The sequence below is a fragment of the Gossypium hirsutum genome, chromosome A02 (assembly GCF_007990345.1).
Source record: "Gossypium hirsutum isolate 1008001.06 chromosome A02, Gossypium_hirsutum_v2.1, whole genome shotgun sequence".
Classification (NCBI taxonomy): domain Eukaryota; kingdom Viridiplantae; phylum Streptophyta; class Magnoliopsida; order Malvales; family Malvaceae; genus Gossypium; species Gossypium hirsutum.
In genome coordinates, this window is record NC_053425.1 from 74,621,706 (window position 1) to 74,649,633 (window position 27,928).

Below are 27,928 nucleotides of genomic sequence, written 5' to 3' on the forward strand. Positions count from 1 at the left end.
TAGAGAAGTTGATTGCATTTTGAATCAGCAAGTTGAGTTTTGAAACATGAGACTACTTAAAAATAGTGGTTTACTTGCTGACACCACAGCCTAGAGCACTAATCAATCTGCAAATTGTAGGATGAGAGAACCCAAAAAGAAATCTAATTGCCTAAGGAGATGATTAAGAGTTCGAAGAAATAGGGTCTTTTTTTTTTATAAATGTAGGTAAAATCATTCTAGGCTATTTGACTCTCTAAATCATTATTATCTGCTTCAATTTTTTTCAATTTTCTCTTGCGTTCACCATCTGATGACAACCTGAAAATCAAAACATAAATTTTTCAATAAGTACTATAAATCTCATAAATATTAATTTTTAATAAATTCAAACTTTATCAAATAGGGCTAAATTAGATTTTTATATTATTTCAATAACTTGGTATAAATAAATCAAACACTTTCTTAATAGTATAAATAAATAAATAAAAACAAATATAAAATCTTTTGAACCAACATTATTCACACTATTTCCAAATTTCTATTATATTTTATTAATAATAATATGGATTTTAATTTTAAAATATTATTTTTAAATGTATTTATTAGACAATAAATAAAGAAGCTCAAGTTTAGATTAAAGTTTTTGCGTTTAAAGTTTTAATTTTTTTTGTTTCATTATTCTTAAAAAAAAAACTTATTTGGTTAAAAAAAACATGGTATAAAATTGATATATAAAAAAGATTAACAAATGTGTTATAAACATATAAAAATAAAAAAATAAATATAAAAAAAAAACACATTACAATTTTTCAAATCTTTTTATGGAATATACTATTGAAGTTATATATATTAAATGGTACTTATCCTTGTTTGATACGTATACCATCATCAAATTGGTTTTTTGTTATTTCCCTATTGAAGTCAAACTCAATAAATTTTTTTTATAATAATGTATAATCACATGTTTTAAAATAGTAAAACAAGTATATATTCTCAAATAATAATATTAATTATGAGAAAAAAAATTAAATTATTGACCAATTTAACCATTAATAGATGCTGACATGATTAATGAAAATAATGAGAAACTAACATATGACATGTCATATGAATAAGTATTTTGATGATGCATATTACACTAACGTATATCTAAAAATAACAAAGGCTAAAAATTATAAAATTTACTAAAATGTGTACCTTCATAATGAACTTAAAAAGAAAAATGTTCCTACTCATTTGAATTTGAACAACTGTCCAAGTTCATTCTGAAAATGGTTTAGAATATTATAAAAAAATATTAAAATTTTTACAAAAATATTTAAAATGGTAAAAATTATACATGATTGTTAATAATTATTCAAAATTTTATAAAATTAATAAAAATCCTAAAAGTTATTAAAAATTGAAACTGACAATCATTTGTTCAGATTTATCATGAACATAATATTATAAAAATTATTAAGAATAGTAAAAAATATAAAATTATTAAAGATTCTAATAAATTATAAAAATTAATAATTATTGAAAAATAACATATAAAAAGTATTACAATCATAATCCCCTTCAATTACAGGTTTTGGATAGAAACACTCTAGAAGCTAAGTCTCTAAAAATGAGCCCTCAAAAATTTAGAAATTATATGATGTTAGTACTCATATTTTCATAAAATTTAAGATTTTATATTCATACTTGAAAAGTTAATAATAAGTTTCTTCTATAATCTATGCTTACTAAATTTAAAACTATTTACTTTTAAAATTGATAAAATTGAATAATATATTGATAGATTTTCTTTTACCAAAAATACTAACAAAACAATTATGATTGGATTAAAAATTTTAAATAACAAAATAGAAAAAGTTAGGAGTAAATCTTAAATCCTATTCCACTTATTTTGAGCTAAAATTTATGGGACCCTAAAGGAAATTATTAAAATCCTGAATATAGATGTAAATGTTAAAATTTGATGGTATTTTTTTATATAATTATTTATATATATATTTTCCTTTTTATAATATTTTAAATCACATTCTAAATGAATTGTGAACAAATGGTTGTTCAAGTCTAAATTGAATTTTCATTTGCCGAAGCTTATTTCAGATGTGTATTTTTTTAGTTGTTTATTTTATTTTTTTTTACAATTATGACTTACTTCTATAATGTTCCAAACCACGTCCAAAATAAGCCTAGATAAAGGTTTGTCTAAATTTCATTTCCTTAACTTCATTTTAGACGTACATGTTTTTAGTAATTTTTTAAGATTTTTTATTTTATTAGTTGTACACGTGATAATCACACAAATGTCCGTAAAAAATAAACTAGTGAATGGTAATTTCCATTAATAAAAAGGTGTAATTGATATGCAGGACTTGGTAAAAGTGTTTATTTAAAAATAAATGAAAAAAGAAAATGGAAATGAGCATACATACCCCAAGTCCAGGTGCAAGGAAGTGTCTGAATGATGATGATAGTGGTGGTCAAAATGAAAATCTGGCTTTGAAGTATTGGAAGAAATTTTTGTTTGCAGCGGATTGAAATCAAGTGAATTAGAGCTTGTTTTTTGCTGCAGCTCCTCAACCTTAGTATAAATTAGGGAAAATAGAAGATTAGAGGGCCTGAATTGCAGCACATAACTACCTCTTCTTTTCTTATGGCCTACCTGTTTACGTAGACTCTGGTTCTCAAGAATAGCTTTCTGCTCCTGAAAATGAAATATATTAAAGCAGAATTGATGGTTAAAATAATGACGTTGTTTTCTTCTTCATGGCTAAAATAAGCATTGGATTGGCATATTAAATTTTAATTTACCTGTAGTCTACATCTTTTAAGCTGCTCTAGTAGAATTTGCTCCTGAAATAAGACAAGTCGAGTTTAAGAAATTACGGTGGTCAATGTTTTGCAAATAATGGAATGTTACTGGAATTTAGAGTTGAGTGTCTATTTCTTATATGGATATTCGCAGGGATAAAACCATGGAGAGACAGTTAGGTCCTTGTTCAAATAGTTAAATTCCACTTTTTTATTCTTTCTAAATATTTATAATTTAATCAACTTCTTTTAACTTCCGTAAATGAATATTGCATATATTAATTAAAATTATAGCAATTTGAAATCTACCACGAAATTTGCCCAAAGTAGAAATATGGGAGTTCCTTAGATTGGGAAATTAAGTATGGGAATCTCAAGGTGTTTTCATTTTTGTGGAGACCAGGGTATTTAAGGTCAACTGTTCCAACCTGCTACTCGTTATTTTATTTGTAAAAAGCTACCACCCACTAATGGTATCGAGTTAAGGTCACTTTATAACCTACCTCTTAACTGGGGTATAATTATTATACCACTATCACAAGTTGGACATGTGGCAACATTAGAAGTGATCGAAGAAACACCTACAGATGGATTACCCTCTGCCTTATACCATCCAAATAATTACTCAATGACCGGCCACTCGCATGCTTCGTACCACCTGTAAGAAGGAACATCCATAACCACCTAGTTGGACCCTCTGTTAGGCAACCCACTATTAGCAGGTGCATTCTCCTCAAGAGGAGACCACTTGGGAACTATCACCTACCTATAAATACCCCAATATACAACATAGTAAGGGGCTTCCTCTTCCTCTCCAAAAACCCTAACATGCTAAACTCTCATCCTCCTCCACGCCATTCTCCTATTTTTTTGGCTCTCAGCCCAACGAGGGTGAACCAATCTACCTCACACCACCACCCTGTCCACCTACTTCATCCTTGTTGATACCCCGTATCAACAACCACCGATAAAAGGAACTAATTCTTTCGTCATGGGTGCTCTCCAAAGAGATAAATGACTGACAATGAAATGTGCTCTATTCTCATGACCTGGATTAGGTTCCTATCCACATAATTAAATGATGAAGTGAACAACCACAACATCATACTTCAATGTTCTCATGACTGTTATCTTTACCCATAATATCAGTGAATAAAAAAACATATTAGTAGATTAAGTTGGTTGGTTCGATACTTAAACCATATAGGTTGAAATAATATATATATTAATGAACAGTATAAATTAGAAAAAAAAAGGATAAAATAAGTATTATTTTATTAACTTTTAGGTTTTTTTCTTTAATTTCAAAAATTTTCATTATGTTTTAGATTCTTTTAACCCTATTTTAGATTCATTTTGTAACTTACTTTTTAAAGCCACTTATATCATTTGATTAATAATATAACTAAAAAAACTGTTAGAATTAAGTGACCCAAATTCTTATTTAAATAAAATACGATGGAAAATAAAATAAAAGTAAAATCCATATAGAACTAGACTTTTTTTATTTTATTTTAGAATAAGGTTTTTTAAACCTTATTAAACTTCATCTATTTTATATTGATTAGGATAAGGTGTTTCAATCCTACTAGAATATGGCTTTACAAGCCTATAAATAGGCATAGTCTATTCCTCTTGTATTGATTCAAATTTTCGACATAGTGAATTTTCTTCTCCTCTACCCGTGGTTTTTTTCCGAAAGGGTTTCCACGTAAAATTTGTGTTTTCTTTATTTTCTTTATTTATTTATTTTATTTTTTCACAAATTGGTATCAGAGCTTCCGGGTTATTCATCTTGATCACGATAATGGCGTCTTTGAAGTATGAAATTCCGCTGTTGGATCGCAACACCAGATTTGCGTTGTGGCAAATTAAGATGCAAGTAGTTTTTGCACAGATGGATCTGGAGGATGACCTGCTAGGGATAGATAAGATGCCTTCGACATTAACAAATGAAGAGAAGAAGCGTAAGGATCAAAAGGCATTGACACAATTACATCTGCATTTGTCTAACGAAATTTTGCAGGATGTGATGAAAGAGAAGACTGTCGCTGCATTATGGAAGAGGTTAGAACAAATATGTATGTCGAAAACTCTAACAAGCAAGTTGCATATGAAGCAGCGTCTTTACGCTCATCGTTTGGAGGAAGGTGCGTCTGTATACTAACACTTAACAGTGTTTAAAGAAATTCTCTCAAACTTGGAGGCCATGGAGGCTCAGTATGATAAGGAAGATCTAGGGTTGATTCTACTTTGTTCGTTGCCCCCGTCTTATTCAACCTTTAGAGACACGATTTTATATAGCAGCAAGTCTCTCATAGTTGATGAGGTTTATGATTCTTTAACCTCGTATGATAAGATGAAGCATCTTGTGGTTAAACCCGACTCTCAGGGAGAGGGTCTCATTGTTCGTGGGAGACAAGATCGGAATGCTGATGATGATCGTGGTAGGACACAGGAACAGAATCCTCGTGGTAAATCTAAAGGTAGATCGAAGTCTTCAAACAGAGGTAAAACTTGTAACTTCTGTAAGAAGAAAGGGCACATTAAATCTGAGTGCCATAAGCTACAAAATAAGATTAAAAGGGAGGCTGCGAATCAAAAGGGAAAACAACCAGAAAATTTCAGTGAAGCTGATGTTGTAGAAGATTACAGCGATAATGAACTTCTAGTTGCTTCTATTAATGATTCTAAAGTAAGCGAGGAATGGATACTTGATTCAGGCTGCACCTTCCACATGAGTCCCAATCGGGATTGGTTTACAACTTACGAAACAATATCTGAAGGTGTTGTTTTGATGGGAAATAATGCTTCGTGTAAAATCGCAGGTGTTGGAACAGTTAAATTTAAGATGTTTGATGGAGTTGTCAGAACACTTAGCGAGGTACGACATGTTCCAGAATTGAAGAGAAATTTAATTTCGTTAAGTACTCTTGATTCAAAAGGGTACAGATATACAACTAAAAGTGGGATTTTAAAGATTTCCAAAGGTTCCCTTGTTGTGATGAAAGGGCAAAGAAAAACTTCTAAATTATATGTTTTGCAGGGTTCTACTCTTACTGATGATGCAGATGTCGCTTCCTCTTCCTTGTTAGATGATGATATTACTAAACTTTTGCATATGTGCCTAGGGCATATGAGTGAGAATGGCATGGTAGAATTGAGTAAAAGAGGACTTCTTGATGGGCAAGGAATTTGCAAACTAAATTTCTGTGAGCACTGTGTTTTTGGGAAGCAAAAGAGAGTTCGATTCACTAGAGGAATCCATAACACGAAGGGAATGTTGGAGTATATTCATTCTGATCTGTAGGGGCCATCTAGAGTGCCTTCGAGAGGTGGAGCTAATTATATGCTAACCTTTATTGATGATTTTTCCAGAAAAGTTTGGGCGTTCTTCCTGAAGCAGAAAAGTGATGTGTTTTCCGCATTTAAGTCTTGGAAAATTATGATTGAAAAACAGACGGGAAAACAGATAAAATACCTTCGCACAGACAATGGCTTAGAGTTCTGTTTTGATGAGTTTAATAGATTATGCAAGTCAGAAGGGATCATGAGACACTTGACAGTTCGTGATACTCTACAGCAAAACGGTGTTGTAGAACGAATGAACAGAACGATCATGGAGAAGGTTCGATGTATGCTGTCAAATGCCAACTTATCGAAGTCATTTCAAGCAGAAGTAGCCTCTACTGCATGTTTTTTAATCAACCGATCTCCATCCGTTGCCATTGAGAAAAAGACTCCACAAGAGGTATGGTCTGGTAATCCTGCTAATTATTCTGATTTAAAGATTTTTGGGTGTCCTGTGTATGCTCATGTTGATAATGGAAAATTGGACCCGAGATCTATTAAATTCGTTTTTCTTGGTTATAAAGATGGTGTAAAAAGGTATAAGTTATGGTGTCCTGAAAATAGAAAAGTTGTGATTGGCAGAGATGTTATTTTTGATGAAACTGCTATGCTACCTAACTTATCTCTTAAAGACTCTTCCAATAAAGAAAATCAAAAGCAGGTGGAGCATCAGATTAACACAGAGTCAACTCCTCAAGCCAGAACAAAAGTTAAGAATAGAGTTGCTTCTTCACCACAATACTCTATCGCCAAAAATAGAACTAGAAGAGAAATTAAACCTTCAAAGAAGTATGCCGAGGCTGATCTAGTTGCTTATGCTTTAAATGTGGCTAAAGATATAGATGCGAATCAAGAGCCATCTAATATTCTGAGGCGGTTAGCTGTAAAGACTCAGAAAAGTGGATGTTTGCTATGCAAGAAGAGATGGAATCACTCCATAAAAACAGAACATGGGACCTTGTGAAACTTCCTAAAGATAAAAAGGTTGTTCATTGTAAATGGGTGTTTAAAAAGAAAGAAGGGACTCTAGGAGTTGAAGAACCCAGATATAAAGCAAGGCTTGTTGCAAAGGGTTACAGTCAAATTCCAGGAGTGGACTTCACAGATGTGTTCTCTCTAGTTGTTAAGCATAGTTTGATTCGAGCTTTGCTTGGTATTGTGGCCATGCATGATTTGGAGCTTGAGCAGTTAGATGTAAAAACTGCATTTCTCCATGGAGAACTTGAGAAGGATATTTACATGCAACAACCAGAGGGTTTTATAGTTTCAGAAAAAGAGGACTATGTTTGCTTGTTGAAAAAGTCCCTTTACGGTTTGAAACAGTCACCAAGACAGTGGTACAAGAGGTTTGATTCCTTTATGACTTTTCATGATTTCTAAAGAAGTAGTTTCGACAGTTGTGTTTACTTTAAGAAAAACAGTGATGGTTCTTTTGTGTATCTACTTCTTTATGTTGATGACATGTTGATAGCAGCAAAAGATAAAGGAGAGATAAGAAATGTCAAAATCCAACTAAGTAAAGAATTTGAGATGAAAGATTTAGGACCAGTAAAGAAGATACTTGGAATGGAGATTCTCAGAGATAGAAAAACAAGTAAATTGTACCTAAGTCAGAAGGGGTACATTGAGAAAGTTCTTTGCAGGTTCAATATGCAGAGTGCTAAGCCTGTTAGTACTCTTTTAGCGGCCCATTTCAGACTTTCATTAGTTTTGTCTCCACAATCAGATGATGAGATTAAGTACATGTCACATGTTCCATACTCTAGTGCAGTGGGATCTCTCATGTATGCTATGGTTTGTTCACGTCCAGATTTATCATATGCAGTCAGTGCAGTTAGCAGATACATGGCGAATCCCGGTAAAGAACACTGAAAAGCAGTTCAGTGGATTCTAAGATACTTACGAGGTACTACTGATGTTTGCTTACAGTTTGGAAGAACTAGAGATGGAGTCATAGGGTATGTTGATGCTGATTTTGCTGGAGACCTTGATAAAAGAAGATCTCTCACAGGTTATGTCTTTACAATCGGAGGTTGTGCAATCAGTTGGAAAGCCACTTTGCAGTCTACAATCGCTTTGTCTACCACTGAAGCTGAGTACATGGCGATTACTGAGGCTTGTAAAGAAGTTATTTGGTTGAAGGGACTCTTTAGTGAACTCAATGAAGACCTTCAAATCAGCACAGTATTTTGTGACAGTCAGAGTGCCATCTTTCTTACAAAAGATCAAATGTTTCATGAGAGAACAAAATACATTGATGTCCGGTATCATTTTGTTCGTGATATTATTGCTCGTGGTGATATTGTTGTAAGCAAAATTAGTACTCATGAAAATCCTGCAGATATGATGACTAAGTCACTTCCTATAACCAAGTTTGAGCATTGCTTAGACTTGGTTGGTGTATATTGTTGAAGTCAAACCCTTAAGGGGTTTTATGGAAGAGGTGGAGAACTTGTTTATTGAAAGTTCATGATAAAGAACTTGTTCATTGAGAATTTGTCTCAAGGTGGAGATTGTTAGAATTAAGTGACCCAAATTCTTATTTAAATAAAATACGATGGAAAATAAAATAAAAGTAAAATCCATAGAAAACTAGACTTCTTTTATTTTATTTTAGAATAAGGTTTTTTAAACCTTATTAAACTTCATCTATTTTATATTGATTAGGATAAGGTGTTTCAATCCTACTAGAATATGGCTTTACAAGCCTATAAATAGACATAGTCTATTCCTCTTGTATTGATTCAAATTTTCGACATAATGAATTTTCTTCTCCTCTGCCCGTGGTTTTTTTCCCGAAAGGGTTTCCACGTAAAATTTGTGTGTTCTTTATTTTATTTATTTATTTTTATTTTATTTTTCACAAAAACAGTTTACTTTCATCCTTAGTTCTTTTATGAATATGATTTCCTTAAATTGTTTTGATTTTTAGGTTGAACTGAAAATGAAAATCCAACTAATTTTACATTTCATTCGATTTTTTAATCCTTGTTGTCAAATACCCTAAACAAAAACGCAGAAGTGGGACTGGACATTAAGCTTGCAACTCCATATATTTTTGTGTAATAGTTACATCACTATATTATTTAAATATTATATATTTATTTTATTTTGAATCTGTTAATGAAGAGCATTATATAGATTTTAAGAATATATATATGTATCTATGTATTTGTACTATGTTATTGTTATGATGACATGGTTTGTATCTTATTTTAATCATCTGTTGTATTTTGTTTATGTATGGTATCCAAAATTACTAAATCTACTTCAGATACCTTCCTTTTCTCTCTCATAGGGATGCTATGCAATACAAGAATCTTTTCCCCTAAACGTTTTCAATTCTATTTTGGTAAAATAATTTTTTAGTTTCTCTCACTTGAGTAAATCTGTCTTTTCTTTAAAAAATTTAAAAAATTTAATTATTATCAATTTCGAAAATAAGCAACTAAGAACAATTAATCACAACATTCGATGTATTTTGTGAAATTGTATATAATTTTGATTGGTATAATAACAAATTCAGCCTTTGATGTTTACATATTTTATTATTTTTTGGCCTTAATTCTAAAAGGTTCAATGAATTCAGCTTCAACATTTACACAAATGTAGTAGGATAAATTTGTTAAATTAAAACCAAATTGACAAAATGTGTAAACTTTGATGGATAAATTTGTTATTATACCGATTAAAATCATGTACAATTGATGAAAATATTAACCCTGTAATTAATTGTCCTTAGTTACTTGCTTTCAAAATTAACAAAGATTCAATCACCCTGTGTTTCTCAAAGAGATCAATTTACTCAATTTTAAAATTGAGAAAGATAAATTAATTGTTTTAATTACCTTCTATGTTTGTAATGCAAGTATTTTTTGTGTGGAGTGTGTCTCACATTTCAAATGAAACAGAGCTAACGACATGACACCAATGCCTTGACGAGATGAATCGCCATGTCCCGATGATGCGAAGAAGGACATCCGATAAGGCAATATGCCACGTCACGACGTGGTAGCGTGTTTCCCACTAAACCACGTTTTTTCTCTTAGTTAAACTATGTTATTTTTTCTAGTCAAACTCTAATAACTTTAGGATATTCTAATCAGATTAGTCATGAATTTTAGCCTATAAATATGACTTTTAGCAATCCTAGAGATATTGATTCAACAACATAAGTAAGAGAGAGTTTGTGAGAATTTCGGGAGAACTTTGTATTTTTAGGTACGAGTTTGGTTTGTTTGTTTCTTCATCTTGTACTCCTCTTTTAGTTTTTTTCCATTTCAGTGAAGTTTTCTTTACCCGTGGTTTTTTATCCTATTCAGAGGGTTTTTCCACGTAAATATTTGTATCCAATTTTTTATATTTTTCATTCCATAGTTTAGGTTTAACCCAACAAACTAGAATTAGAGTTTGGTTCAATTTTTACATTCAACTCGTTCAAAAATGACAATAATGTACGGTATCAAAAATTTTTATAGGATCACAATTTTAGTTTATGGAAAATTCGGATGACGACAATTCTAGTTCAGAATGGCTTGAGAAAGGTCATTACAGGGAAAAGGCCCATGGATGCGAATCAAACAGAATGGGAGGAGTGTAACATTAGGTTAGCATGAAGTGAATAATAAGTAAAGTCGTTAAAGAAAGATTCATCCCAAAAGTCTTTGATTGGTGTGAATAGAATGAGTAAGGTATGTTATAGGTAATGAAGAAATAAACCTTGTGCTGAGAATTTTATGTCAACAATGAGGGCAATTAATAATGATGGCCTTAAGCTGATCAAGATATAAGAAAAAATAGTTAGGAAGTAACCAAATAAGAACTAAGATAGTTAAGTACTAAAGGAAATATTTGATTAATTCTTGGAATTCGTAAGATTTGGACAAGACTATCAAATGATTAATGTGACATTTATTGAGTCCCAATCAAGTTTAGGGACAAGTTAAAAGGCTTATAAAGGAAGATAGGAAAAACTCCTCAGGGTTAAGTAAAAGGCCCAAGGATTAGGCGAGGGTGAGGTAAGGTGATGCTTGAATGGCGAAATATGAAGTCTATGAGTAAATAAAGTGTTGTTCACCCCATTGATGTTCTTGGCATATATGTGGGTTGTTTTGGGAAAGGACGCCTAGAAAAGTACTAAGGGGAGTTAAGTAAATAAGGTTACTGCCATAGAAGCGTGATGCGCCAACGCATAATTAGTTGGGCTGTCAGCTACGAAGGATGGGCGAGAACCCAGGTATAAGTTATGTATGCGTTTGTATACCCACACATGTTGCCTTACAGCTGTCATGCATCTAATTGGTGATCATGTGGATTAATAAATGTGTCGAACATCCATTTGAACAAAGGAAAATATCTGATTACCGGGTAAGTGTTGGGGAACTATTCATTACTTCCTCAGAAAGTATCGTCCATCTATATAAAGATGAGCCAAGGGAGAAAAATACTCCTATCATCCTTTAGGATAAGTCAGGAATGAGAGGATCAACTTTGAGATGCCCCTCTTGAAAGGTAAGTTTCCCGACCTTGCATTCTAAGCTGTCATGAGAGCAAATCTATTTAAGCTTAGTAACGAAAATGGTAAAGCCTTATTGTACGATTCTATTATTCAAGTGAGAAAAGAAATATCTTAATGAGTTTCTTATGGTTTAATGTTTAGAAGCTATTGATCTACCCGATGGAAGCCCAGATCTTAAGTTAAACTGGCTTTAAGGCTAACAAGTGTGTAACAGGCCAATTTTGGTGAAATCGAAACAGTAGTTTCGGGACCACAAATCTGAGCTGAAAAATAAAATTTATTTTATTTTTATTTTATGGTTTGTAATATGATAGGAATGTCATGTGAAAATTTTGATAAGAAAATTTTACCGATTATGTGTTTAACTAATACACATTTGACTTGGTCTGATGATGGTTCGTTAATAGCTGAGTTGAAAGCGAGACCGTTGTTCATACAATAGATTTATGAGTCTCTTAAGTTTGATAATGAACTACAAGAAAAAGGGGTTCAATGTGAGTTGAATCCTGATTCAGAGTTTCAAGTTGATTCCGATAATTTTTTTAGATTCAAGAATTGAATATGTATTCCGAGAAATTAAGCGTTGATTCAGATGATTTTGAATGAAGCACATAGTAGTTTTTTATCAGTGCATCCGGGAAGCACGAAAATGTATAATAATTTGAAACAGCTTTATTGGTGGCATGACATGAAATGTGATATTTCAGAATTTTTTTGAAATGTTTGATTTGTTAGCAAGTAAAAGCTGAGCATCAAGTACCATCAGGTTTATTACAGCCTATTATGATTCCTGAGTGGAAATAGGATAGAGTGGCTATCAATTTTGTATCTGGTTTGCCCTTATCTCTGAGAAAGAAAGATGCGATTTGGGTCGTTGTAGATAGATTGATGAAATCAACTTATTTTATCCTTGTACGTACAGATTTCTCTCTTGATAAGTTAGTTGAGTTATATATCTCTGAAGTTGTAAGATTTTACGGGGTACCTATTTCCATTGTTTAGGATCGAGATCCGAGGTTCACATCGCGGTTTTGGAAGAAACTCCTAGACGCACTGGGTACAAAGCTACATTTCAGTACCTCGTTTCATCCACAGACTAATGGTCAATCCGAGTGAGTTATTCAGATAGTCGAGGATATGTTACGTTGTTACATTCTTGAATTCGAAGGTATGTGGGAAAAATATTTGCCGTTGATTGAATTTGCTTATAATAATAGCTTTCAATCGAATATTAAAATGGCACCGTACAAAGCACTATACGGTCGTAAATGTAGGACACTGTTGTACTAGACTGAGCTAAGTGAAAATAAGATTCACAGAATTGATTTAATCAGAAAAACTGAAGAAAAAGTAAAAGTGATTCGCGATAGCTTGAAAGCAGCTTCTGATCGACAAAAATCTATGCTGAGTTGAAACGAAAAGATATTGAATTTCAGATCGGGGATAGAGTGTTTCTGAAAGTTTCACCGTGGAAGAAAATACTCAGATTTGGTAGAAAAGGAAAGTTGAGCCCGAGATTCATCGGACCGTATGAAATTACTAAGCAAATTGGGCCAGTGGCATATCGACTATCATTACCATCTGAGTTTGAGAAAATTCATAATGTATTTCATGTATCGATGCTATGATGATACAGAACTAATCCTTCACATATCATTTTCCAGACTAAAGTTGAAATTCAGCTAGATTTATCGTACAGTGAAGAACAGATTAGAAATTTAGCTCGTGAGATCAAAGAGTTGAGAAATAAAAGAATAGCGTTAGTGAAAGTATTATGGCATCGAAACGGGGTTGAAGAAGCGATGTGGGAACCCGAGGATGTTATGAGAAAGCAATATCCAAATCTATTCACTGGTAAGATTTTCAGGGACTAAAATCCCTAATGGGGGAGAGTTGAAACAGCCCGGTTTTAGCTTAAATTGGAACAGTGGTTTTGGGACCACAAATCTGAGGTCAAAAAATTATTTTAATATTATTTTTTGTGTTTATAGCATGTGATTATATATGTCTGAAAATTTCATGAGCTAATTTTATCGTTAAATAGCTCAATTTGAGCAAAAGAACTAAATTGCGTAAAATGCAAAAGTTGCATTCTACTTGTTAAAAGTGTCTATTGGCTATGAAATTTAAATATGGAAGTCCTTATGATGAAATTAGACCATTGATAGTGGAATTTGACATAAATGGGCTTAATAACATGAAATTTGGTGGCTTTTAATTAAAGTAAATTTGGTAATTAAATAAAACAATGAATAAAAAAAAAGATGAAAACATGTTCATCTTTGTTTCTTTGAACCGAAAATAGAGAAATAAGAAATCCATTTAAGGCTTGTAATATTCGGCCAATTCTTAACTTGATTAAAGCATGTTCTTTGCTCGGTTTTTGATTATTTTTCTGTTTTTGAGATCGTTGCTTTGTATTCTAGCTAGCCCATGCCTTAATTTTTGAAGTTGTCAATGATTTTGTGAAGTTCCATTGATGAATGCTTGAGCTTTTGAATGTTTTATGATGAAATATTAAAGCTTGATGATAGATTTTAATCTTTTGTGAAGTGATTTTTTATGAAAATGCCTAAATAGGATTAAATTGTGAAAATTATAAATTGAGGGGTTGAAATGTGAAATAAATGAAAGTTTTGGGCTGCTAGGGGCTTATGTGAAATTCGGCTATGGTGAAATTGGATTAAATTGTGTGAATTTTGTGTTTTTATAAAATAGGGACTAAATTGAATAAATATGAAACTTTAAAGGCTAAAGTGTAAAAATTCCCAAACATGTGTTTGTGGATTGAATTGAATGATTTGATGAATAAAGTAGTTAATGTTGAATGTATATAGATCAAGAACGAAAGAAATCGGATTTAAATCGGAGAAAACCAAAGATTATTGAATAATCGATCCAATCCCTCTATTTCGATTACGAGGTAAGTCATATGCAAATAAATACCTTTAAATTGATTTATAAATGTTCATTTGTCATTGAATTGCTATGAATTTTGAACGAGAAAATACGAGCAAGAATCAACAAAGTTATGATATCTGAAAGTCCCGTACGAACCCTAACAATAATATAGGATACGAATGTCATGACATTAGGATTGCCGAGATGTGATTACATGGAAGACCATGTCTGGGACATTGGAATTGTATTATGATTATGTGTAAGACTATGTCTAGGACATTGGCATCGTTATATGATTTCGTGTAAGACCATCTCTAGGACATTGGCATCGATATGTGATAACATGTAAGACCATATCTGGGATATGGCATTGTACGAGCTATATGTGATTTCCGAGTATCCTTAACGATTCTGAAAGGTTCAATGGGCAAAGTCAAGTCGAGAAAGAATGTGTGAACGAGTTAAGTGATATAGAGGGAAGCATTTGATGAATTCACATGTGATATTGAATATGTGTACATTTGGAAAGGTTTGTGAATTTATATGTGCTTATTCATAGTTTCCTATTTGATGAAAATGGTGTTGATTCATGAGATAGTTTTATTTGTATATGGCTTACTAAGCTTTTAAAGTTTAGTTTGTGTGTTCTTTCCTTGTTTTATAGATAATTGAAGCTAGCTCGAATATTGGGGATTATCAGGAACCGTTATCACACTATCGACTACTTTTGGTACTTTTGGATGCTTGTAAATATGGTATACAGCATGTATAGGCTAATGATATGATGATATGTTTTGAGTTATGATATAGCTATGAGATTTGGCTTGTATATGATGTAAATGTTGGTGTGTATGTGGCCATTTGAGTTGGCTAGATTATGAATTTGGTAAGTGATATGTGATGTATATAATGTCTTATGTTTTGGCAAGTTTTAGTATGGCTTATGTGTTGGCTAGATAGTTAATTGATTTGGGTAATTATCAATGATGTATCATGGTTGAGACATGGCATGATGTGGTTTAGTTTTAAGATGATGATTTGGTATGTTTTATGACATGATTTAGTTGATAAGATGGTGAAAAATGCATATAGAAGTTAAGGTTATGGCATATTGATTTGGCATGATTTTGGTTGTGGATTTGAGTAGTGAAATGGATGGAATTTCAATGGCAAGAAATGTACATGAAATGGTCATTTTTGGTTGCCTATTATATATGAAAATGATGCCAAATGAATGCTTTTACGTACATGAAAAATATGTGGGAATAATGGCTTAAATCAAGCCTATTTTCGTGCCACACGGTTGAGTACACGGGCGTGTGACTTGACCGTGTAACCCCTGAAACTTAGTTAAACAAGTCAGTGAGTTACACGACTTAGAAACACGGGCGTGTCTACTGGCCGTGTGTGGCACATAGGCTGGCACATGGGCGCATGGTTGGCCGTGTGAACCAAGTAGTATACCCTCAAGTTTTCCCATGGCCATGGCACACGAGCGTGTCTTCGGCCGTGTAGTGCAAGTCAATATGTATGCCCTGTTTTCACACGGGCGTGTTTGGTGGCCTATTCACACTGGCGTGTGATCCCTTTGTGCATGAAAATTTTCTAAGTTTCCTAAAGTTTTCAAATGTTATTGCATTAGTCCCGAACCTCTTCCAAGCATGTTTTACGACCTCGTAGAGCCTTATAAGGGACATTGTAATTATGTTTGATTAATATTTATGTGATAATGGATTCATGTATGAGAAATGTATGTTGTATGCTGTATTTGATCGATAATGCCTTGTAACCCTATTCCGGCGATGGATACCGGTTAGAGATGTTACAAATTGATTGGGTCAGGGGGAGGGTTACAAGGAGCTTGATGAGAAAGTATTGTCAACAATTCAATTGTGTCTCACAAACAATGTCTTGCAAGAGGTATTTACGGAGAAAACGGTAGCAACCTTGTAGAGGAAATTTTAAGCTCTTCATATGAAAAGGTCTATCGTAAATCACTTGGTATTGAAATGACAATTATACGTATTTTGTATGGAAGAAGGTGAGCCTATTAGGGCTCACATCAGTGAATTTTTTACTTTTCTTAATAACTTGAGGAATGTCGAGGCCAAAATAGACGAAGATTAGGCGATGTTATTGCTTTGTTCTTTTCCTCCTTCATACAAAACTTTCAGGGAAACCCTGATTAATGGTAGAGAGACTTTCTCGTTTGAGGACGTGAAGGGAAACTTATTAATGAAGGATAAACTCGACAACAAGTTAGGTTCAAAGAATAAGTTAGATGGGCAAGCCTCAATTTTGGTTGCTAAGGGAAGGCAATAGTCCAAAGATTCGAGTCAAAGAAGATTTAGAACGAGATCGAAATTAAGAAACTGTGATAAGCAATGTTGCTATTACAAAAGATGGGTCATGTCAAAGTAGAATGTTATAAACTTCAGAATAAAAATAAAAGGGATGTAAAAAATGACAATAAAGACAAGCAGAAAGTTGATGCAGCTAATGTTAGTCTAGTCGAGGGTAGAGGTGATGATTTATTATTATTGTCAACTATCGAAAGGTCTAAGTTTACATCTGAGTGGATCTTGGATTTAGGGTGTTCCAACCATATGTGTCCCAATAGAGACTAGTTATCCACATATAGTTCGGTTGAAGGTGGAGTTGTGCTTATAGAAAATAACTCACCTTGCAAAATAAACAACATTGGTACCATTCATATTAGGATGCATGACAGGATAGTCAAAACATTATCAGATGTCAGGCATGTGCCTAATTTAAAGAAGAATAATGTCTTTTTGGGTATTCTAGACTCAAATGGTTGCAAGATTGTTTTTAAGTTAAACGACTTAAAAGTATCTCGTGGAGCTCTTGTTTTTATGAGAGGGAAGAAAGTTGGTAGCCTATACATTTTGTAAGGTTCAACAGTGTCTAGTCTTGACTGTTAGAGTAAGCCCAAAAACGAATCATGAGATGATTGTAAAAACATACTTGTTTTAGCTCGTTTACTAATATAAGACATTACCATTATTATTTCAATTTCTTTTCTATGTATACAAATAAACTGTTTTATAATAATGTCCTGAGAATAATATGATTATTCTTAAAAGGTCCTTAGTCGAGTATTATTGTAGGCTTGGACAATAATAATACATTAAGACTAACATGTAATTTATTGATGACAAAGTGTTGTCATTGACATAGGATGTCAAAATCAATACATGAGTATGTGTGTTAGAGAACAACATATTGGATTGACCCGCTATGGGTATATTTCTTGGATTATTATGTAATAGCCACAACATTACTCATAGTGATTACTATGTATATGATCCTCAAACTTGAGATCATAATTATCCCAACATCGTGAGCCATAAATTTTGATACAGTCAAGCGTCCACCATAACTGGTTGTTCTATAAAGGCTAGTGTTGGATATACCACAATCTATGTAGTAGGATATGGTTGATCAATATAGGATTTGTCCCTCCTACATAATGGAAGCAATATCTTAGGCCACTTGATTGAGTGAGACTAGAAATGCATGGCCATAATCGAGTAAGTTGATATCAGATATCTTACTTATTCGTTTATCATAGTCTACTCAGGATATCAAGAAACATTAGGTGGACTATGCAAGTGTGACTATTCCATGACTTGTGTCCATTCTAGATATAAAGGACAAAATGATTTAATACATGAAGGGTTAATCATAGAGAGGTTATGTCGAATCATGACTTCTTGTAACTTAGGTAGCAATGATGCATTACTAGATGCCACTCATTATTTGTAATATTAGAATCGCTCTAGTATTACTACTAACATTACAAAAACCTATAGGGTCAACCCTATGGTTGATACGAACGGAATCCAAACATAGTTGGTATTGTTTTTTAGCTGTCACATTATTTAAATTGACTATAGAATTAATTTACTTGGGCAGTTAAATATCGAACGAATTATATATACAAGTATGTTGTACACATAATGAGAACATGATTAAATTAATACATATGAATTTGATTCGTATAAAATTTAACTAAACATAATTTACTAAAATCCTTGTTATAATTATAATTTACGATCGAATATTATTATAATTATTGTAATTGTAATTTTTGGTCAAACAGTATTATAATTATGATAATTATAATTATTATATTCGGTTAATTATTATAATGAATTTTAATTCATATTAAAATATAACCTATTCCCGAATTAGGAAATATAAGGTTTTTAAGAAAAATCTAATATACCCGATATATATAGAATGAGGTCTAGCAGCCGTCAAATAGAGTTTTCTCTCTGAAAAAGTTTGAGAGTTCTTGTCGTTCGTTGTCACACTTGGTGGATTACATAGAGGCCGAAACTTTTCGTAGCGGCTTGGAATTGATATATAAATGTGTAATCAGTTTCACAACAATTATATTTGGTTTTTCATATGATTAAAGGTAATCGTTCACATACCCTTCTCATCCCGATTCGTTTCTCGCATATGGATCCTTGGATATGATCACCAGATTTATTTTTTTCCTTTGTGCCATAAGGTGTGCTGGTGTTCTAACATTGATGTCACGACGACGTGACAAAATTCTATATTTACGAATTTTGAATCAACCTAATTGTGGCACATGTGACTCGGTCATGAGTGAAAAAGGTATGACCGTTTTGATAAAAAGAAGTCTTCTTACAAGCTCTAGAGTTGGAAAGCTAGATTTCTACGAGCATTATATTTATGGGAAGCAGACTCGAGTCAGCTTTATTCCGTCGTGCACAAGACAAAAAAGGCCCTTAACTATATTCATTCCGATTTACAGGGTCTGGCTCCATTTGTCTCCAAAGGAGGTAGTAGATATTTTCTAACTTTTATTGACTACCACTCCAAGAAAGTTCGGGTTTATTTCCTAAAACACAAGAATAAAGCCTTCAGGATCTTTAAGCAATGGAAGACCTTACTAGAAAAGTAGACTGGGAAGTCCATAAAGTGGTGAAGAATGGATAATGGTCTTAAGTTCTGTTCAGTTGAGTTTAACAATTTCTGCAAATGAGAAGGAATTGAAAGACATCACACAATTGTTGGTACCCCGTAGTAGAATGGTGTTTCCAAAAGAATGAATAGAATGTTACTTGAGAAAGGCTGATGTATGCTTTCCAAAGCAGGCTTAAAAAAGGAGTTTTGGGCCAAATTAGTTAACCTAGCAAGTTATTTGGTGAACCAATCTCCACATCAAGCATTGGATGGAAATGTTCTTAAAGAGATTTGGTTAGGTAATCCTCCTAATTACTCTAACCTTAGAGTATTCAGTTGTCTTGCTTATGCTCGAGTCAGTTAGGAAAAGCTTGAACCAAGGGCTGTGAAGTGTATTTTTCTAGGTTTTGCTACCGGGATAAAAGGCTATAAGTTATGGTGCCAAGAAACTAGTAAGATAATCATCAGTAGAGATGTTATGTTTAATGAGACATCAATGATTTTCTCAAAAAGTTGGTCACCAAGTCAAAACAACATAAAGAACCAAGTGTTTCAAGTAAGATGAAGTTAAAAACAAAAATAAACAATGATGTCATGAACACTCGACATCGTAATGTCCCAACGAGAATAACTGCCACGTCGCGATGTCATGTAGAAATCATGAAATCGATGTCTCTTAAATGTAAGAGAAGGTTTTCGAAGCCATTCCATCAAAATTAGAGACCCTAACATCTCAACTTTAAGACTATAAGTTAGCTTGAGATAGAAAAAAAGCGAGAGATCAAGCCACCACAAAAATATTGTGAAGGAAATCTAGTGACATATGCTCTAAGTGTTGCAGAGAGCATTCATTCAGCCGACTATTCAAATTATTCAAAAGCAGTAAAAGCTTCTGATTCCAGCAAGTTAATTATTGCTATGGAAGAAAAGATGGAGTCCTTCAATAAGAACGAGACCTAGAAACTTGTTAAACCACCCATCAAAATAAAATTAGTTAGTTGCAAGTGAGTATTCAAAAAGAAAGAAGGATCGAGTTAAGGTGACACAAGATATAACGCGACATTGGTCGCGAAGGGTTACAATCAAGTGGAAGGTGTTGATTTTCATGATTTTTTTCTTTCATGTTTCCAAGCATATGTCCATTTAGGAACTATTAGCTTTTTCTGCATTACACAATCTCGAATTAGAGTAGTTAGATGTGAAAACTACATTCCTTCATGGTAATTAGAGGAGGAAATTTACTTGCAATAACTTGAAGGCTTCAGTATCGAAGGCAAGGAAGATCATGTTTGTCTTCTTCAGAATTCATTATATGGCCTAAATCAGTCCCCTCAGCATTGGTACAAGAAGTTTGGTTCCTTCATGTTAAGTGTAACAACCCATTTTTAGTGAAATCGGAATAGTGGTTTCGGGACCACAAATCCAAGTAAAAAATAAAATTTATTTTAATTTTATTTCATGGTCCATATTATGATAGAGATGTTATGTGAAAATTTTGATAAGAAAATTTTACTGATTATATGCTTAATTACAATAAGGACCAAATTGTATAAAATGCAAAAGTTAAATTCTAGTGTTAGAAGGATCAAATAGCTATGGAATTCAAAACTTGAGGTCTTTATATGGTAATTAGACCATTAATAAAAAGTTAGTAGATATTTTTGATGATTTATCCATGGAAATTTAGAAAAGGGAAAGGTCTAAATTGGAAATAGAAATAATTAAATATGATAAATAATTAAAATAGAATTAAAATCATTTTATATCATCTTCTTCCCCAAATATTCCATGGAACCCTAGTAAAGAGAAAACAATCTTTCTTGGTTTAATGGGTAAGTTTTCTTGTCCCGTTTTAGTAATTTTGATATTTTTAAAACCGGGATAGTTTAATCTTTCTATTTAGGGGGTTAATTTGAAAAGTTATCAAAGTATAGAAATTATGTCAAGGATGAATATGATGAAAATTAGGAATTTATGGTAAAAATGAAAGGTTGTTGATAGATAAACAACTTTTACAAAGTGATTTTTGATGAAAATATGATTTAAGGACTAATTTGTAAAGTTGTGAAAATTGAAGAAAAATTTTGAATTTTATAGAAAATATGTGCTGTAAATTTTATATTGAAATTTTGGTTAGGCTTGGAAAAAGTAATAAATTGCATGAATTTCATTTTTCGAACCTAGGGATGAAATTAGAATTTATAGAAAGTTTAAGGGCAAAATGATAATTTTACCTAGGATGTAAATTGAGTTCAATTAAATTTGAAAGGTGATAATTGATTATTAAATTCATTTATATAGATCCGGATAACACAAATTCAAAGTTAGATTGAGGAAAGGAGAAAGTTTCAAATTAGTAAATCTATATCGCGAACAAGTGTCGAGGTAAGTTCGTGTAACTTAATTGAGCATGTAAAAATGTTGTATTGGATATTGTATTTGTATAGAATATGATTTATTTGTATGCGAATTGTTTGGATGTTACAATTTAGGAAATAAATACATGCTTGAAATTATATGAAAAAGGTCAAGTTCCGTTTGAATATTGGATTTCGATGGATAAATGTGATTTCCCCTATTAAATGAGGTCCTGCATTTGTTGCTGGCAGGATTTAGCTCGAACGAGTAATCCGATTGATCTCATTATAGAAAGGATTTAGCCTGGACCGGTAATCCTAAAATGAGCCCTCTTAAGCATAGGTTATAGATAGGATTTAGCCCGAACAGGTAATCCTGAATAAGCTCTTATGAGCATATATTGGAAATAGGATTTAGCTTGGACAAGTAATCTTGTTACGTGATATATGTGGCTTGAGAGTGTACTCACTGATTATGTGCCCTAATGGGTACTCTTGAATATGAATTGACAGGTTATTGAATTGTACACCTTGAGTGTACTATTTGAGTATCCATCGGAATTTCAATGATTCAACGGATAAAATACTTGACATGTTATGAGAATTATGAGACGAAATGAATAATGTCTTGAAAGAATATAGTATGATGAGCTCATCTATGTTTATTTGATGTATATGACAATTAAGTTACTAACTTGCTTGATTGAGTGCATGTGTTTAGGCAATTTTGTCAAGTTGATGGAAACATGTTATTATATACATAATTTTAATAAAGAGATTGGTATGTTTAATTCCAGTTATACGAACTTAATAAGCATAATATGCTTACTAGGTTTACTTTTCTCTGTTTTAAAGTGCTCTGAAGCTCGCGAAGGTTGGTGAATGGTTGGAGCATCATCACACTATCCACAAGCTTGTTTTGGTATAAATAGTAAGCTCATTTTGGTATAATGGCATGTATAGGTAACTTAGCCAAATATTGGTATATAAATTTTGTTTGTAATCTAGCTATTTGAAATGGCTAGTAATGATTATATTTTGGAATATCTATTAAGGAAATCTTATGGTATTATCATGAGTACATATATTATGGTTTGATTGAGGTATCCATATAATGATATACTATATTAGATGCTTGAATTGGTTATGTTATAATGCTTGGATTGGTTGGTATTTGGATGTAAGTTTTGGTGCAGGATATTGGTAAAATTTTAGGTGAGAAATGAAGCTAGAAATGACTTTATTTTGTCCACACGGGCGTGTGTCTAGACCGTGTGTGACACACGACTTGGTACATGGGCGTGTGGTTAGGTCGTGTGTCCCCTGCATCTTAAATTCGAGAAATAGAATGCTCAGAATTGAGCACGCAGGCAGAGACACGGGCGTGTGTCTTGGGCATGTGAACCCTGCACCTAATTTTTGAAAATTAAATTGATCACACGACCTATTCACTCGAGCGTGTGGCTGGCCGTGTGGCACAAGTCAGAAAGTTACACAGAGTCAAACACGGCCTACAGCACTGGAATGTCATAGGGTCACACGGGCGTGTGAGCCTTTCACTTAGAAAAATTTTAGAAATTTTACAAAAAATTCTTGGAGTTCTCGATTAAGTCCCGACTCGATTCTAATACTCAAATTGGGCCTCGAGGGTCCATTTAAGGGACGTTATAAATAATTTTGGTAAATGAATAGTAATTAACGTGAATTATTTGTAAATATTTTGAAAGTTTCGGTGATGCTCCGTAACCTTGTTCCCATGACGGATACGGGTTATAGGTGTTACATTAAGTATTAGTTTCGCTCGGAGTTGGATGACAGTTGTGTGCATCTACAATGTTTAGATGATAGATAATTTATTTAACTGCTACTTTATATTAATGATCTTTTAATTGCGACCAAGGATCTATTAGAAATAAATCGACTTAAAACCATGCTTAACTCTAAGTTCGAGATAAAGGATCTTAGTGCAACCAATAAAATTCTAGGGATGGAAACTTCGGGAATAGACACTTCGAGAAGCTATTTCTATCACAATAGAAATAAATTGAAAGGATTCTAGAGCGATTTGAAATGAAATATTCTAAACCAATTAGTACTCCCTTAGTTGTACGTTTCAAACTTTCGGCTTTAGAATCACCACAAACTACAAGCGAAGAAAGGTACATGTCTTTGGTTCTTTATTCCAGTGAGCTAGAAAGTTTAACATATACAATGGTTTGTACTCGTCCTGATATTTTACATGTTGTTAGTGTAGTAACTAAATACATGGTAAAACTCGACAAATTACACTAGCAAGCTGTTAAGTGTATTCTTAGATATTTAAAGAGGACATCTAATACTTGTTTGGAATTTGAAATATGTTCAGAAGGCCTAGTCAACTATGTAGATTTAGATTATAGAGGAGACTTAGACAAAAGAAGATTTCTCATCGGTTATTTGTTCACTTTTGGCAATTGCACAATTAGCTGGAAAGCCACCCTACAGGCTACTTTGGCATTAACAACTACAAAGGCAAAATATATGACTATCATAGAGGCTATGAAAGAGGCCATTTGGTTGAGAGGTTTACTTGGGGAGTTGGTTGAGAGGTTTATTTGTGATAGTCAAAGTGTCATACATATCACTAAAGATCAGATGCATCACGAAAGAAAAAAGCACATAGACATTCAATACCACTTTGTTCGAGAGGTGATTGCTCAAAGAGATGTTCAGATTCACAAAATCGACATAGAAAATAATCCAACTGATATGATGGCCCCATCACAAAGAAGGCATTTTAGAAATACAAGTCAAGTGCGGAGATTTGTTGAGTGTGCCTCGCATTTCGAATGAAACAAAATTGACATTGTGATGAGGAAAAGCCGACGTCACGATGACATGACACCGATGCCTCGACGAGAAGAATCGCCACATTTCAACTATGTGAAGAAGAACGTTCTGACGAGGTAATATGCCACATCATGACAAGACAATGTGTTTCCCACTAAATCAAGTTTCTTCTCCTAGTTAAACTTTGTTATCTTTCTTAATCAAACTCTAATAACTCTAGGATATTCTAATCAGATTAGTCACAAATTTTAGCCTATAAATAGGGCTTTTAGCAATCCTAGAGAAATAGATTCAACAACATAATTAAGAGAGAATTTGTGAGAATTTCGAGAGAACTTTGTATTTTTGGGTTTAGTTTGTGTGTTTATCTTATACTCACAAATTTTAGCCTATAAATAGGGCTTTTAGCAATCCTAGAGAAATAGATTCAACAACATAATTAAGAGAGAATTTGTGAGAATTTCGACAGAACTTTGTATTTTTGGGTTTTGATTGTTTGTTTATCTTATACTCTTCTTTTGGTTTTTTTTACCATTTTAGTGAAGTTTTCTTTGCCTGTGATTTTTTATCCTCTTCAGAAGGTTTTCCACGAACAAAATTATGTTCAATTTTCTCGTATTTTGTTCTTGTTTGTTGCATAATTCGGGTTTAACCCATCATTCTTACTAAATACTAAAACATCAAAAGGTGATTTAAGTTAGGTGGGTCAGGCAATCCTTTCTCATGAAAATGATATTTGATTAGTAAATACCTTATGTTCTTTAATTGATAATATTCCTTCATTTAATTGATGCTCCAGTTGTTGTACTTCTTTGAAACTTAGACCCTCCAGCTCCTTTCCATTCAATCGCCTGCAACTCCAAATCACACCTATTAAAAAATCAAAAACCGACTTGAACTGAATGTTTGGGCGATTTATGGAATACAAGTTTGAAATTCATGATTACTTGAAATCACATCGAATTCTATTTTTAGTAATATATAATTAATTTTAATTTTTTATGATATAAAATAAATATTGTATATTTAAATTAGTGAAAATAATTTAAACGTTCTTGAAAAATTATTTTTTTTTAAAAAGTGATGAAAAGATGTAGAAATTTTGCCAAATAATATTCAAAAGTCATAAAACAAAACTTATTTGATAAATAAGTCTAAAAATTCAAAATAAAAAATTAATATGAAAAAATCGAGAACCAAACCAACCTAACCAATATCATTCCTAATCTCAACATATATATACACATGTAAACTTATCTTTCATTGAAATGACTTACATGTATGCCGCACGTAACTTTAAATACTCCTCTTTTAGAGTGCTTACGTCAACTGATTGTGAGTTTTGCTTATATAACCAAAAAATAAAAACTCTAGAATCAGAAACAATGTAATTTTTATTATTCACACCAAAAAGATGATCAAATGAAATACTTAATGCATGATTTGGCTCTTAAATAATGTCGTTTTGCTTTTCATTTTGATACTTCAAGCTTTTTTTAAATTGACATCTAAAGTTATATTCCATTGTCCAATTTACTCTAACAGCATTATCAATGTCAAAAAACTTAACAGACACATATCACCTATTAGCGAGTACAACGTTGCACATCCATCTAATTAGAACGCGACATGTGGAATTCATGTAGATTGAAATTAAATATTTATATATAAATTCTAAGAAGAATTTTAAAAAATAGAAAATCTGAATTTTTTCGAAATAAAAATTTAGAAAATTGTATGATATATAAATTTTAAATTTGGAATAATTTAGTTAAATTTTTAGAAAAATACAAAAGCTATCTAAATTTTAAAAGTGAATTATAAATACAATAAACTTTAAAATTTAAAAAAAAATAAAAAATTAAATATATATAAACTCTAGACAAATTGCAATAATTTATAAAAATATTTCTTACATAAAATCCAAAAATATATCAACAAATTCTTAAATTTACTAAATACCAAAAACTCTAAAAATATATAAATTCTAGAAAAATTGTAATTATTTTTAGAAAAGTGTTTTTTTTAAAACCTCAAATATAAATTTTTTTTTCTAACTCAACAAAATTTTTTAAAAAATTTAAAAATTCATATTCAAATTTAATTGCGAGAGTCAAATAAAGTTAACAATTTGTCAAAGTCAATGATAATTTTCTAAAACATTTAACTTTTTCCTTTTTTATAAACTCTTTTGAATTTTTATATATATTTCCACATGTTGTATTCTAATTAGTTAGAAGTGTGCGTTCTAGTAGGTATTTCATGTGAACTGATTTTTATAACAATATTGAATTGAATTAAATAACGAAATATATATTTAGATGCTAATCTAGGCCAAGTATTTAAGTGGGAAAAATGAAATGTGGATGTAGTCTGTACATATTGCATACTCATTGTGGAAATGCAGATTAGGGAAATTTTATTGAATGTTAGCATTACCTCTGCTTTTTGTTCATCAAAAGGATGTTGTTCCACTATCTTCCCTCTGTTGTATTTTAAAAGAGTGTCTTCCATGCTACAATCATTCAATAGATGATGATGATGGCTAACAACTGAGTCCAATATCTCCTCATTTTAAGACTCCCACAATAATTGAGCTTAAACCCATTATTAATATGTTGCCTTAACCTACTACTTTCAGCCATATTTTCTTTTACAAAAAAAAGTGCCCATCCAATTCTACAATCTACAGATTCTATTTTCCTATTTTTAGACGTTGCCAATAGTTTCTTTCTTCTTGCAGATTTTTCTCATAAAATAACGGAAACAGATAAAATAACTCACTCCATACAAATACCACCAACTATGTAGCAAAGATTTCTTTTGTGATTACAAAAATAAAAATAAAAAAAATGAGGTGGTTTATAACGTACCTGGTGCTAGACCACTGGTAAAGTTTGCCGGTGGTAGAGAAAATAATGACACTAACCTCTGCATCGCATAAGATGGACAACTCTCTAGCTTTCTTCAACAACCCATTTCTTCGCTTTGAAAACGTTACTTGCCTACTATTCAAATTCTCAATCTTCTTTATTTCAATCTTCCCTCTTCCCATTTTTTCTTTTCAAGCCAAAGCAACAGAGAAAAGAAAATTAAATAAATGAAAATAACTAAGAGAAGAAAGTAGTGATGTTTATATATAACTACGTTTCTGAGATTCTATAGGACAAATAATGGAAGGAAAGTGTGACTAAAATTAGGATATTTTGTGTAAAAATGG

General features: G+C 32.2%; 1 protein-coding gene across 1 annotated transcript; it reads right to left on the minus strand.

Moving 5' to 3' along the window:
• On the minus strand, positions 1 to 27,928 carry LOC107933444 (agamous-like MADS-box protein AGL18). Its single transcript, XM_016865655.2, has 8 exons — positions 27,582 to 27,928; positions 27,148 to 27,223; positions 25,986 to 26,053; positions 25,460 to 25,559; positions 2,791 to 2,832; positions 2,642 to 2,683; positions 2,412 to 2,560; positions 1 to 300 (listed from the first exon to the last, which is right to left on the minus strand). The coding sequence occupies exons 1-8, from the start codon at positions 27,761 to 27,763 to the stop codon at positions 219 to 221; spliced, it is 741 nt and encodes a 246-aa protein (XP_016721144.1). The 5' UTR covers positions 27,764 to 27,928; the 3' UTR covers positions 1 to 218.